General features: G+C 38.0%; 1 protein-coding gene across 1 annotated transcript in view; it reads left to right on the top strand.

The window, feature by feature from the left end:
* ppp2r5d (protein phosphatase 2, regulatory subunit B', delta) overlaps positions 1-14,882 on the top strand; it is a 64,553-nt gene that overhangs the window by 22,049 nt on the left and 27,622 nt on the right. The window contains exon 4 of the mRNA NM_213318.1: positions 12,995-13,194. Within this exon, the coding sequence (NP_998483.1) occupies positions 12,995-13,194 (200 nt within the window). The remainder of the gene's footprint in view (positions 1-12,994; positions 13,195-14,882) is intronic.

The following is a 14,882-nucleotide window of genomic DNA, read 5'->3' as shown; positions in this document are numbered from 1 at the left end:
TCTGTCTGGAAGCCCTGAGGTGTTGCATGAGCTCTTCAAAAGCACTGCATGTTTTCTGTGATTTGCTCCACAATAGTCATATTGTGATCTTGCTGTGAAGTTGCCTCTGGAAACATTTGGTATGCTTTATTATTTGTTGTTTGGACTCGGTGACCTGGTTTGTCTGTTATATGTTGGCCTGAGATGTGAAATATCTGGCTATAATGATGATGTTTTTATTTTGGGCATGCAGTCAGGTGTAGGGCTGCATGGTGTTGGAAAAATCGGACATTCTGATGATGTTTTTCAGCTTTTATGTATTGCGATATGAATACAGTCTCATCAGATGACTGGAATAGCCCTTGGAAATTTGGAAAGAATTCATAATTTTGCATTGATTAAGATTTTTTTTTATTTGATTTATTTATTTTCGAACAAAACTATCATACATAAAATATCATTATCAAAAGAAATACATTTCAATATAGTCGAAAATGGAGCGGGATGAAGCATAAGCTTATTATTCTCCCACCCCATTACCACATACATAATTCGTTTATTACTTAAACTAATTTATTCTTTTACTCATCTCTTCTTTTTACATGAAACATATTTGATCCTTTTGGCATCTTTGATAAATAATATGTTTGACTCCAGTTGTACCTTTTCATTTTGTAACATATAGACCCCAAGAAAAAATAAAAATAAAATACATAGTACTGCAAATAGAGAAAAAGAAAAAAAAACAACAACAACATAGTACTGCAAGTAGCCATTAATTAAATTTTCATCATACCTTTCTCTTTTTATCCCTTTTCAGTCACCTTCATCATTATATTCCTTTATTAATATATATTTATATAGTTTTTTAAATTGATTAATATCCTGACGTTGTTTTAGAGTCTGATCTAGACTGTTCCATGTCTGTACACCACGTACAGACATACACTGATGATTTTAGAGGAGAGATTTGTAATGTAATGTAATGTAATGTGTATTTATATAGCGCATTTATTGTGTATGGCCATACACCCAAAGCGCTTTACAATCATGAGGGGGGGTCTCTCCACACCACCACCAATGTGAAGCATCCACTTGGATGATGCGACGGCAGCCACAGGACAACGGCGCCAGTGCGCTCACCACACACCAGCTATTGGTGGAGAGGAGAGACAGTGATAGAGCCAATTCGATGGAGAGGGGATGATTGGGAGGCCATGATCGTAAGGACCGATAGAGGGACTTTGGCTGGGACACCGGGGTTACACCCCTGCTCTTTCACGAGAAGTGCCATGGGATTTTTAATGACCACAGAGAGTCAGGACCTCGGTTTAACGTCTCATCCGAAAGACGGCGCCCACTGACAGTGTAGTGTCCCCTTCCCTATACTGGGGCATTAGGACTCACACAGACCACAGGTTGAGCGCCCCCTGCTGGCCTCACTAACACCACTTCCAACAGCAACCTAGTGTTCCCTAGTGGTCTCCCATCCAGGTACTAACCAGGCTCAGCCCTGCTTAGCTTCAGCTAGATTTATAAACCTAGATGAAAACAATGGAGCATAAACAGTGCTTTATGGTTTTCTGGGGAGTCTTAACGGTATTCAGAGACAGAAGTGTAATTATTAAATGCGAAATAACAGTATAGTCTTCATTATATAGGCAAGGCAAGTTTATTTATGTAGCACATTTCATACACAGTGGCAATTCAAAGTGCTTTACATAAACAAGAATAAAAGAAACAAGTATAAGAAAAATAAAACAAATAATAAAAATGATCAAAAAAACAACATAAAAACAGATAAAATGTGATATAAAAGGATGTAGGACAGTGCTCATTCAGGAAAGGCACAGCTAAACAGATGTGTTTTCAGTCTTGATTTGAATGTGCCTATTGTTGGTGCACATCTGATCATTTCTGGAAGCTGATTCCAGCAGCGAGGGGCATAGTGGCTGAAAGCCGATTCACCCTGCTGTGACTGAACTCTTGGAGTTTCTAGTTTATTTGATCCTAAAGATCTGAGTGATCTGTTAGGTTTGTATTCAGTGAGCATATCTGTAATGTATTGAGGTCCTAGGCCATATAGTGATTTATAGACAAGTAATAATACTTTAAACTCTATTCTGGATGTAACTGGGAGCCAGTGTAGAGACCTGAGGACAAGTCTGCATATAAATAATTCAATAAAATTAAGTTGTATTAAAGTTACAAATAATACAATATCTTGTTTTTGAATGCTTTAAACTAATTTGTAAAGCTATGTAAAACCCTTTACAATAAGGTTGCATTATTTTTTTTTCATGTAAATACATTAACACTACATTTATTACCATTTTTATCTTTATTTATTTATTTTTTGAAATTTGGACTTATGCATTAGTAAATGTTGAACTATGACTGAAGTATTGTTCAAATAAATACATGAACTAATAAAACCTTACTGTAAAGTGACCAATAATGCTTTAATAAATTAATCCATGATTTAATAATAGGCTAAAATAGATGCTGGTTTCTTTGTGTTTATGGGTCCTGGATGGCAGATTAAAAATTATTTAAAATTAAATTAAAATCATTTATTGGATTTTTTTTTATTATTATACCATCCATTTTGAGGTTGAAAGATATTATAGCCAGTCATCTTAATTTTTCTACTCAACATATTATTAGCAATTACCAAATAATTACTAGCATCTTATCATAATTACCTTGGGGTACCAGCGAGGAAACTGTCAAAAGACTTTTGGCATACACCTAGTGTGTTTTGTCGAACACTTGCAGGTTTTATTATATTGCTTTCCACAGTAACCAGTGTCAATGCTCAATCGCTGACGTGTCGTTTGTCATTTGATGTGACTCAGTTGACCGGCTGGCATGATGGACTACATTCTGCTCAGCAGAGATTCAGCTTTTAATTTCCTGAACATAAGATAATGAATATCAGTATGACATTCATACATTTGTTTTTTGCAAGTAAACACTGCTGTTATTCTAGAAACCTTCTGTGTCGTTAACATTTCTATGTGTATAAGAGACGGAAAAAGAGGTGAATGTTTCCCTGTGGATTCTGCAGCTCCAGGTTTGCAGTCACACACCGCTTTGATTTGCTGGAGTTGTGACATCTTTGAGATAATCAAGTAGGTCCTCTGTGAGACATTTGACCATGTGCTGCTAAAGTGTCTGCTCCGTGTGGGCTGCTGCAGTGCCTGGACACAGATATTTTTATGCTGTTCACATGTTTGCTTGCTCTGTTTTGTACCATTCATCTTTTAGTTAAAGTGTTGTAACATTTCTTTTAATGAAATGTGAAATGTATAGTTTCAGAGGGTTTTGGATACTTTTGGGGCTGGAATCAGTCAGCTACATCTGGCAACACTGTGTGCACTTTCGGTTTCATTTCCACTTTTAAGAGCGGTTCACTTCCCGCACGGCTACCAAACGAGCACTCTGTGCCATAAACTGAACATTATTTACAACATTATTACTAATGTTACAGGGCTCGAAATTGCGACCATTTTGGTCGCATATGCGCCCGAAAATTAATCTATGCGACCTCATAATATATCTGGGAGCATTAGTGTGACTGCAGATAATGGTTGTAGTGCGACCTGTTTTGGTTTTTTCTAAAACGTGCTGAATCGCTCTTCCCTGCTGCTATATTGGTTCATATTAGCTGTCACTCACTCAAGGTATTCAGCTGTCAGATGACAGGGAAGGAGCTTTTATGACCACGGGAAATGCAAACGGCTGAAGAGTAAAAACTTAAAGCACACAGGTTTGCAAACCCCACCTAAAGTTGAGGCGCAGATGAAAGCGATCATGACACGTCACGTGGTGAATAATGATCCGCCAGCTGAGATCAATCGAGTACGCGCTTCTTGGAGAAGGTGCCCGAATCTCCATGCGTTGCATTCACTGCGTGTTCAGCGCAAATGTCCGCTAAAAGTCAAATCTAATACTGTACATATCATCGCCAAAGAAGCTCGCCTTTACTAAGTTTACACTGAAACTGCGGCTCATAACAAAGACCGGTATTGCGCCGATGGTTAGCGCAAGAATCCTGCTCTGCCTGCTCATAAATTGGGTCGACCGACTCGCCAGCTTTTCCACTAACACAGAAAAATGAAGATCATCTCAGACTGAACCTCTAAATTGACACAAACTGAAACCAAAACTTTTAAAGAGTGATAGAAGTGAGACTTTACTTACTTTCTTTTGTCTATTCTTGTTTGAGGTGTATATAAATTTTTTTATTTATTTACTGATGACTGCTTTGCAGCTTTCATCATTGAATTGAATGATTTATTATAATCTTTTGTTTGTTTTGTAGCAGAAATATTATTTATTAAATTGACATGCATATATAAACAGCAGCACAAAATAAATATTTCTTACTGCAATGCTTCATTTTTGTTTGATGCAAACTATACAATTATTTTTCATAAAGTAACAGACTTTTTATAGCAGATAACATACATTCATGCACATTCAAGGCAGTATCATAATGAGAAATGGAGTTCATTGTTACTATTATTGTCATTTTTTATCATCATTAATATTCTATGGCCTAATTATTAGACATTAATTTTGGAATTATTGCACACAAATATCAATGTCTTCGCAGCATTAGTTAGATAATTGTTTCTGGTTTTTGTCAGTCCCATTAATGTTGTTTTAAAATACAATAAATCCCTTAAAAATCAATTTGCAGCGGTGCTCATTCATTTTTGGTGGGTGCTCCTAAATTTTTTCTGGTGCTCCTAAATTTTTTCTGGTGCTCCTAAATATTTGAAGTTGGGAGCACCGGTGCTACCAAATAAAAAAGTTAATTTCGAGCCCTGTGTTATCTGTAATTCACAGCCTAGGTTCTGTTCACCGCCCTCTCTGTGGTAACATATGATGTCAGCTCATGCCACGTGTGATTTTGCGGTCGTAAATACATTGCATGAAGACAGAAATTGCATTTTTGAGGTGAATTATATCTTTAAAATACAGCATGTGACTCCTTCAACATCCTTTGGAGTTGTCCGAGTTGATGAACAACATATGTAAAACAATGAAGACTTGTGCGGCCACTTTTGCTTGTCACCTGAACTTGAAAATATGATTGGCAGAATCGTAGAAACGCTGGATTAAGATCATCTAGGGCAGTGGTCACCAAACTTGTTCCTGGAGGGCCGGTGTCCTGCAGATTTTAGCTCCAACCCTAATCAAACACACCTGAACAAGCTAATCAAGGTCTTACTAGGTATACTTGAAACATCCAGGCAGGTGTGTTGGAACTAAACCCTGCAGGGACACCGGCCCTTCAGGACCGAGATTGGGGGGTCGAATCGAGATCGCGATCTTTTTACGATTAATTGTGCAGCTCTATATTGCATCATCAAAAGTGACTAAGGTCATGTCCATGTGTTGTGCAATAAGTTCATTAATTAATTATTGTGACAGGCCTAAATCTCGGTACTTTATCGGTACCATTGCTAAATTACAAAGATTGAAGTACTGATAAGCTCTGTTAATAGTTCTGTTATCGGTACAAGAGAATTATTGCTAAATAAACGTTACCTAAAGTAGCATAGTTAAACTGACCAACCTTTTCTAACTTGCTATATTTTATATTTGTTTGCACTGTTGGGAATCTCATGTAAAAAAAAAAAAAAAAAAAACACTACAAAAAGTAACGATAAGAGTACTGTTAAAGTGCAGAACTGATAAGTGTATTGATAAAAGTAGTAATACCTTTAAAATCTCTACTGTAATTCAGCTGGATTTAGAAAAGTGTAAATAAAAGATATTTTAAGCATCATTACAGAATTTCTACTGACTGGCTCAACTGTTAGACAAAAGAAGTTACTGTAGGAATGAGGGCTGCACTACTGTATATATTCTTTCAGTATCGATATCGCAATATGCACATATGCAATAGTCACATTGCAGAACCTGCAACATTGAACTGGATTAATATTGATCAGGAGCTATATTTGAAAGCACTTATAATTTGTCAATGCAATGTTTAAACATAAAGTTACCAAAATGTTTATCGTGTGTTTTCACAACCTGCGACTGCGAGCCGTTTAAAGTATCCAGAATTTAAGAAAGATCAATTGTATTTATGTAAAAATACAATGAAAACTATAGTGTTATTTTACATTTGATTATTAAATGTATGTTTTTGATATTGCTCGATTTTATTTGTACAGTATTACTGCTTAACTGCTACTGGAACCACACTGTTCCAGTTACTGAACCACACTGTTCCAGTTACTATGACCATTTATGTGAAGCTGCTTTGACACAATCTACATTGTAAAAGCGCTATACAAATAAAGCTGAATTGAATTGAATTGAATTGAATTAACTGTATTTATCAATGTTTGTTTGGTTTATTATTTTTTAATAATTAAGAGACTAAGCGAATGAATGAATGAATGAATGAAACTGCTTGTTAAATATGTTACACAAATTTGTACAGGCTTTACACTTTGAGAATTTTTCTACAGAACAAACCATCATTATACAATGTTTTGTCTAATTACCCTAACTTCTTTAGTAAACCTAATTACCCTGGTTAAGCTTTTAAATGTCACTTTATAATAAATACTAGTATGTTGAAAAATATCTTGCCATATTTTTTGCTGTCATCATGGCAAAGATAAATCGGTTATTAGAAATTAGTTATAACAATTACGTTTAGAAATGTGTTGAAAAAAATCTTTGGGGAAAAAAATATAAAGGGGGGCTCATAATTCTGACTTCAATACTTTCACTATCAGCTTCGCTTCCTCCTAGATGAGTTTTGAAGAACAAAACTATTCTGGGTCATGTCAAGCTGTCAATAATCAAATCCATCTAATTGAGTAATGCCATTTATAAAAAACGGACCCCAATATGGCTCTCGTACACATCTGCAGTCTCAGACTCTCTAGTCTGTGACAAATCTAATTGAAACGCTCACCAAAGATGCTACCTGTGGTAATAGCTGTAGCTCTTAATCTTGCAATTATCTTAATGGCTTGGAGATGTGTTCTTGCAAATGCCTAATTAGTGATTTGCATTGCTTAACCTGAACACAACCCTGAGGAGAGTCATCTGACATCCTATTAAATCCTGAAGCTGTTTTTAGGCTACTTGTTGATTGTGATTGCAACAGTGTTCTGGATATTTACCTGTCTCACTGTGTGAAAGGGGCTAATGTTGACTGCAGGAATCTTAATCATTATTTTAGCCAACTTGATTCATTCATTTATTTTCTTGTCGGCTTAGTCCCTTTATTAATCCGCCAACTTATCCAGCAAGTTTTTATGCAGCGGATGCCCTTCCAGCCGCAACCCATCTCTGGGAAACATTCACACACACTCATACACTACAGACAATTTAGCCTACCCAATTCACCTGTACCGCATGTCTTTGGACTGTGGGGGAAACCGGAGCACCCGGAGGAAACCCACGTGAAGGCAGGGAGAACATGCAAATTCCACACAGAAACGCCAACTGAGCCGAGTTTCGACCCAGCGACCTTCTTGCTGTGAGGCGACAGCACTACCTACTGCGCCACTGCCTCGCCTTAGCCAACTTGATACTTTTTCGAAACTAAATAAACAACTTCCAACAGACTTTCTTAAACCACCATGAAGTTGGTCCTCAAACTTTACTATCCAATTTAGTTTCTTTGCTTTTTTGATCAACTGTTTCTATTTTTAACATTTTCAGACAAATTGACGGGTTAAAATTAAGTTTAGCCAGAAAATAAAACAAGAATATTAAATAAACTTAAAATAACATTCACTTTGAAACAAGCAAACAAAACAAAAAAAAATTATAATATTAAATACAGCAATAACATATTTGTCAAATCTATATACTTTCAATGTTCATCAACAAAAGAGTCATTCAGCAAAAGAGTCACCATCTAGACTCCAAAAAGGCACAGTAGATACTTTCCGAATAGACCAATAAGTTTGTTTTTCAAAATTATGGTTATATCTTTTCTTGGTCTAGGGAAGAAGTCATCCACTGAGATGCACTATGAATGTCTAGTTTCATGCTTATATCTGCGTATATACTAGTGCATATTTGATTTGATGAGATCAATATCAATCCTGTACATTCATCAGCAGAAAAGCTTCTGGCATCAGTTCATCCTCTTCCTTCATTACCATCCTCCTCCTCTCATCACTCTCAGAGCTTCTCTTCTAGCATTGCATAAGATCTCCGAGTCACACACTCCTACTTCAGACTGCAGGATGTTGAGGTTCAAGGCCTGCAGCTATTCTGGAAATCCTGCCCTCCTCCGCCTGCTGAAAGCATTGTGAAAAGAATTCGCCTATGTTAGCAGAGTTAAAGACATGACGTGTGTTTCAAACTTGTATCTACAATTGAGATGAAGGACATACAGTTTAAGTCAGAAGTATTAATATTCAATATACAGTGAATAATAATTTTTTATTTCAACTTTTAGAGGACTTTTAAGAATATTCAGATTGTATTTTCAGTGTTTTTTATAACACCACCAAATGTTTAGAGACTTAATTAGTTCATGAACTTGTTACTTCAAACATGAACTTTTCACGTTCATCTGATCTGCTACATGCTGAAATATTGATTGACAATTCTTTGACTATTTATAGGGCTAATGTCTATTAACACTGTGCAGTAAGGCTCCATTAGTTAATTTAACTAAACTAAGCTTTTATTAATGTAAAGTGATATCAGTTTCTTAGTTAATACCGAGTTATGTGTTAAAATCATAATTGTAATCTGATTATGTAATGTAATGTGTATTTATATAGCGCATTTATTGTGTGTGGTCATACACCCAAAGCTCTTCAAAATCATGAAGTCTCTCCACACCACCACCAGTGTGCAGCATCCACTTGGATGATGCGACGGCAGCCACAGGACAATGGCGCCAGTGCGCTCACCACATACCAGCTATTGGTGGAGAGGAGAGACAGTGATAGAGCCAATTTGGTGGAAGGGGATGATTGGGAGGCCATGATCGTAAGGGCCGATAGAGGGACTTTGGCCAGGACACCAGGGTTACACCCCTGCTCTTTCATGAGAAGTGCCATGGGATTTTTAATGACCACAGAGAGTCAGGACCTCGGTTTAACGTCTCATCCGAAAGACGGCGCCCACTGACAGTTTAGTGTCCCCTTCACTTTTACTGGGGCATTAGGACTCACACAGGCCACAGGTTGAGCGCCCCCTGCTGGCCTCACTAACACCACTTCCAACAGCAACCTAGTGTTCCCTAGTGGTCTCCCATCCAGGTACTGACCAGGCTCAGCCCTGCTTAGCTTCAGTGAGTAACCGGTATTGGGCTGCAGGGTGACATGGCTGTGGCTGTGGCCTTATAAAATGATTATAAGTCATAAATCGTATTATTCACTAATAAAAATCAGTTGTATTTTAATTTTTACTCATAATAACAAAGTAACTGTAATAAATCTGTCTTTTTCCTAAATGTTTATTTGAGTCCAGTTAACAGTTAAGTGTAGCACTTTCCACAGTAATGTTAATGTATTCCCATTACTTTTTTGTAAAACGCAGTCATGCCACGAATTACATTTTAAATTTGTGTATTTTGATTAGTTACTAAAGTCAGTGTAATTGCATTACTTCCATTATGAATATAGTTTTTAGAAGGAAAAAAAATGCTTTTTTAAAATCATGTTTTTCGCTGCAATGAGCATGTACTTTTAAATAACCGGAGAACAAGCTGCTTTTTTTATCAGTTTTTTTTTAAATCATTTTCATTATTTGTTTTTATTTTTCTTATACTTGTCTCTTTTATTCTTGTTTATGTAAAGCACTTTGAATTGCCACTATGTATGAAATGTGCTATATAAATAAACTTGCCTCGACTTGCGGCTGTCGAGAGTGGTTGCTTCTTTAAGTGGAAATACAGACATTACTTTGCATGTTTTTTGTTTTTACTTTCAATAAAATCAGTCAATGTCCTGTCTCTTAAGAACTTTCGACTGCTTTAACTCGACCAGCAACTTGTTCAAACACTTGATGAGAAAGCATTCCATGATGATACTCATCGCCAAGGACACCAGCATCCAAAAACATGGTATTCCAACAGGCTAAATTGGAATTTCCAGCAGGATCGGGAGTGAAGATATTTTCTGAATGTGAAGAGCAGCATAGCTGCTTATGGTGCAGATCACATATTGCTTTATTTGTTTGCGCAAGTTTGTTATTTCCATTCAAGGCTTGCGTCTTGTACACGCATATTGGAAGCGAGTATTGCACACGCCCTTACATTTTCCAGGTGCTCCCAGTTAAAAACAAAGAGTCGCGTGACACAACCTGACCAGTCAGCTTCATACTTTGTAAGAAATAAACACATTTCGGTAGACTAATTACCTCAGAACACCCAAACACTGCAGTGCTTTTTCATACTATGGATGTCAATTGTTACAGGTATCCAGTTTTCTTCTAAATGCCTTCTTTTGTGTTAAGAAAAGACAAACCAGTTTGGAAAAAGGGAATGATGAGGGAATTATAAGTTTTGGGTGAACTCTTTAAGTCTTTTGAATATGTCCAGCTGCTGTGATCAACCCATTGTAATGTTTCTTAGTAAATATGAAATTAGTGAAAGAGCTGCAGTTTATTTAGTATTTTTTATAGGTGTATTTTATGTTTTAAACGTAACTTCAAAGTAAAGTAATTAGTAATCTGATTACTTTTTACATTAAGTAATGAGTAATGTAATTATATTACAGTTTTCCAGTAGTAGTCACTAATTTGTAATCTATTGCTTTTTATAAAGTAACTTACCCAACACTGCTAACGAATGAGACTTTATTGTAGTGTTACCTATAGTACTTTTTAATTCGTATGCAATTTAATTAGGTTAAAACTTCAGTTGAGCATCCTATTTATATATACAATAATACAATACATTACTACACAATACACAATAATACGTTTTTTATGTTAATATATCAGCCAAAAAAACAAAAAAGGTTTTCGCAGCTTAGGTCAAAATTGTGATACAGCAATTAATCGCAACAATATTTGATACCGTCATAAGCCCCTAGTGCCATTGCCTTGTCATTTGAAGCTTTGTATCATTTTGTGATTGGTTATGTGTGAAAGTGGAAGTTTGAAAGAGCTGCTACTGCAGTGCAGCTCTCTGTGGATCCTGTTTAATATAGATTCATTGAAGCTGTCATCTGTGCCCCAGATTTTAGCACTGCATTTTCATGCTGTCCCCAGCGCCGCTCAAAAGTGGATCAATCCCCCATCCTCTCCTCGTTACCCTGTGCCGTCCATTACGATGGGCAGCAGGTTCAGTTTCCACTGTCAGATCTAATGCTGCTCATATACTGATTCACATATTTCAAGATCTGGTTGGGGTTTTCTTTTAGCTTGTTGACTATTTAAATTGCAGAGCTTGCATGTTTCCCTTTTAGTCAGAGGAGGAAAATAATAGTCGAAATAAGTGTGGTTTGGGGAAGCACGGTGGCTCAGTGGTTAGCACTGTTCCCTTACAGCAAGAAGGTCTCTGGTTCGAGTCCCTGCAGGGCCTGTTGGCATTTCTGTGTGGAGTTTGCATTTTCTCCCCGTGTTGGCGTGGGCTTCCTGCGGGAGCTCCGGTTTCCCCAACAGTCCAAAGATATGCACTGTAAGTGAATTTGGTAAACAAAATTGGCCATAGTGTCAGAGTGTGTGTGTTTGTGTATGAGAGAATGTATGGGTGTTTCCCAGTACCAGGTTGAGGTTGAAAGGGCATTTACTGCGTAAAACATGCCTGAATAGTTGGTGGTTCATTCTGTTGTGGTGACCCCTCATAAATAAGGGACTAAAGCCTGGTTCATACTTCTGCATCAAGTGATCAACATGACCCACGGCACATGCAACGTGCGTAGCTGTGCATTTATACTTCTGCGCGCTGTCTCTGTTGCTCTGAATTAACGAGTGTCGAGTTTCTTCACTGCTGTTTTGTTTTTTCTGAAAGCTTCCTGAATGTACAAGTGGCTCAAACTCCGTTTAAACCGGTGGACATGCAACAATTTTATCCATGGGGTAAACAGAAAACAAAAGTTTTCATCCCGAGCTCCTTCATGGAACTCCTCACTTGTAAACAATCGCTCCATCAGGCTCACGCGGCTCTCGGTCCCGCCCACACTCGTCAGAACTACCAAGCCGACCAATCACAAAGCTTGCGCTACGCGTCATTGCGACATGTAGTTCCATTTTTTGAGAGTTGCGTAGCAGCGACGACCACGGCGCAGGGCTATGCGTCAACCTGTAGGCTGCGCCGTAGCAAACGCGTGCGCTTTACGCAGAAGTATATATCAGCCTTAAGCCGAAGGAAAATGAATGAGTGTGACTTGATGCAAGCAAAACAATTAGATTTTTTTACATTAATGTATTTCTTTTGTTTAATATAATATTAAGTCTGCTGTCTGAGCTTTCCATGCCTCCTTACACCTTCCTTCCACTGTCATTTCATTTTGTTACACAACTCATTCTCTAAACTACAGTACTTAGTTTTGTTTTCATTGTATGCATGGATTGCTTCAGTTGTTTCTGACATCTAAAAAGTCAACAAGCACCTTTACAAATGTTGTGACATGTTCAATTTGTATTTTAGCCGCTGTATATGATTTTTAATTACAATATAAAAGACCGCTAAATATTTGTGACTATATGATGAGTCTTCAATATATTGACCATCCCTAGTACTTGGTCATCTGATTCCCGGTCAGCCATTACGGTCTTATAATTGCAGCAGCCTTGGCAGAACAGTGTTACTTTCCACAAGCTCATGTGGGGTAGAATTCACAACACACACAGACGGACACTGGAGGTTCACGGTCAAGGTGAGAAGAAGGTGTAAATGAGAATCTGACAGAGCTGGGAGCCTTCTAAATAGAAACTCTGTTTAAACAGTGTGTGTGTGAAACAGCACAGTAAGAGGTCTTGAAAATAGGTTTGTAGGTGAGTTTGATTGACTGTTTGTCAGGTGTCACTCATGCTATTTGTTTGTTGTGTCCTCCAGATGCCCCACCCATTGATCGGGAAGAGCTGTTCGTCCAGAAACTGCGGCAGTGCTGCGTGCTTTTCGACTTTGTGACGGATCCACTAAGCGATCTCAAGTACAAAGAGGTGAAGAGAGCCGGCCTGAATGAAATGGTGGAGTACATCACACACAACCGCGACGTGGTCACAGAGTCCATCTACCCCGAAGCTGTCATCATGGTGAGAATATCCACTGGGGATCCTCAGTTATGGCAAAAATCTAAATCATTGTTATGTAACGTGAATAGGAGTGGGCGACGTGACCCAAATCTGAAGACTCTCTTATTATTTGCACAATGGCAAAATATAGATCACTCTATGATGAATATTTTACATAACTGTGATGTTCTGGATATCACAGCTGAAATTAAATATACTAGCCTGAATTTGCAAGTAATATAAAGCATATTGAAAACAACGAATGCAATAGGCAAATGAAAAAAAAAGTCAGTTATTAGAAAACTACACATTTTACAGAGTAAAGACATCAGAAAGAAAACAAACGCAGCATAATATTAACAGTTTGATGTACTTTGATCCTTATTAAGTAAAGTTTTACAAAATAATTTTGAGAGGAGGACGGGATATGATTGATTGTGGCTGGCCTCTCATCCATAATCAGAAACAATCCAATCAGATTAATCCAAGCCGACAGATTTTACCCTACTTGCCTATCTTCGTTTTGGAAGAAGAAACCCCTTCCATCCCATCTCCTTCTCTTACCAGGGGAAGTTCTCGATACCTATTGATCACAGACCTTCTTACATTCTAACAGACTAGGCAGGAACCCGGTGCTCAATTTTCTCCGAGCTCAGGGTTCACTGCTGGTACAGCATGCCAAACCTGCTAGTACCGTCAAGCAATATCTAAGGGTGCTTTCACACTTGGTTTATTTGCCTGGACCTTACCCAAGTTCGATTGTCCCCCCTTGCCACTTCCTTGCTTGGTTTGTGTTCACACTGTCTTTTTTTCCTCTGAAACCCAGTACGCTTGCGTCATGGATCTGCTGTTTCGTTTACGGCCGTTGCTAGGTGACGGTCAACAAAAGCAAGCGCCGAAATGGAAAGACGTCCGCAAACTGCGGTCATTCTGCTTTAACTGAAGCTGTTGGTTTTAGACATACAGAAAGCGACTCGCGTCCATCTGCCGCAAAACTATTATAAACGTTCAGAACATCACACAGTGTCTGCAGAAGCTGTTTTTGGAGGAGGCAAGCAGACATCACTGTGTATTACTGTGTTTGCCCTGGCTCAGTTCCGCGCGTGTCACCAAGGTACGAAACGTGACACAGACACACACACGCACACAAACAAACAATCGTTATGAAAACGATAGTTTGTTGTACAGTTGACGGTTTAATTCCGTATTTGGGATGATTGCATTTACGTGAACCACACCAGAGTTCACATGAACTGTTCCCCACACCACCTCATTCAGGCGGACTCGAGTACGATTCACAGGTGAGCACCCGAGTTCAGAAGACACATACCGCTACTAAACGTACCGTACTATGACATTGAACAAACCCGGGTGCGGACCAAAAGTGCTAGTGTGAAAGCACCCTCAGTGTGAACGCTTGAAATTTTTCGGTCAAGTTTTGAGTGCGTTTCTTTTGTTGTTTAAAGGAACACTCCTACTTTATTTTTGAAGATAGTTTAATTTTACAGCTCCCATAGAGTTGAACAGTTGAGTTGTATCATTTTTAAATCCATTCAGGCAATCTCTGGGTCTGACAAGAGTACTTTTAGCTTAGCTTAGCATTAGATCATTGTATCACATTTGGTCGTTAGCATTTCCTTCAAAAATGACTGAGAAGTTTTGATAATTTTCGTATTTAAAGCTTTCATTAAAAGCGTCTTAAATTTCCA

The sequence above is a fragment of the Danio rerio genome, chromosome 13, assembly GCF_052040795.2.
Source record: "Danio rerio strain M-AB ecotype USA chromosome 13, GRCz13ab, whole genome shotgun sequence".
Taxonomy (NCBI): Eukaryota; Metazoa; Chordata; class Actinopteri; order Cypriniformes; family Danionidae; genus Danio; species Danio rerio.
Note: the sequence above shows the minus strand (reverse complement) of the source record. Positions and strands in the feature narration are given on the sequence as shown.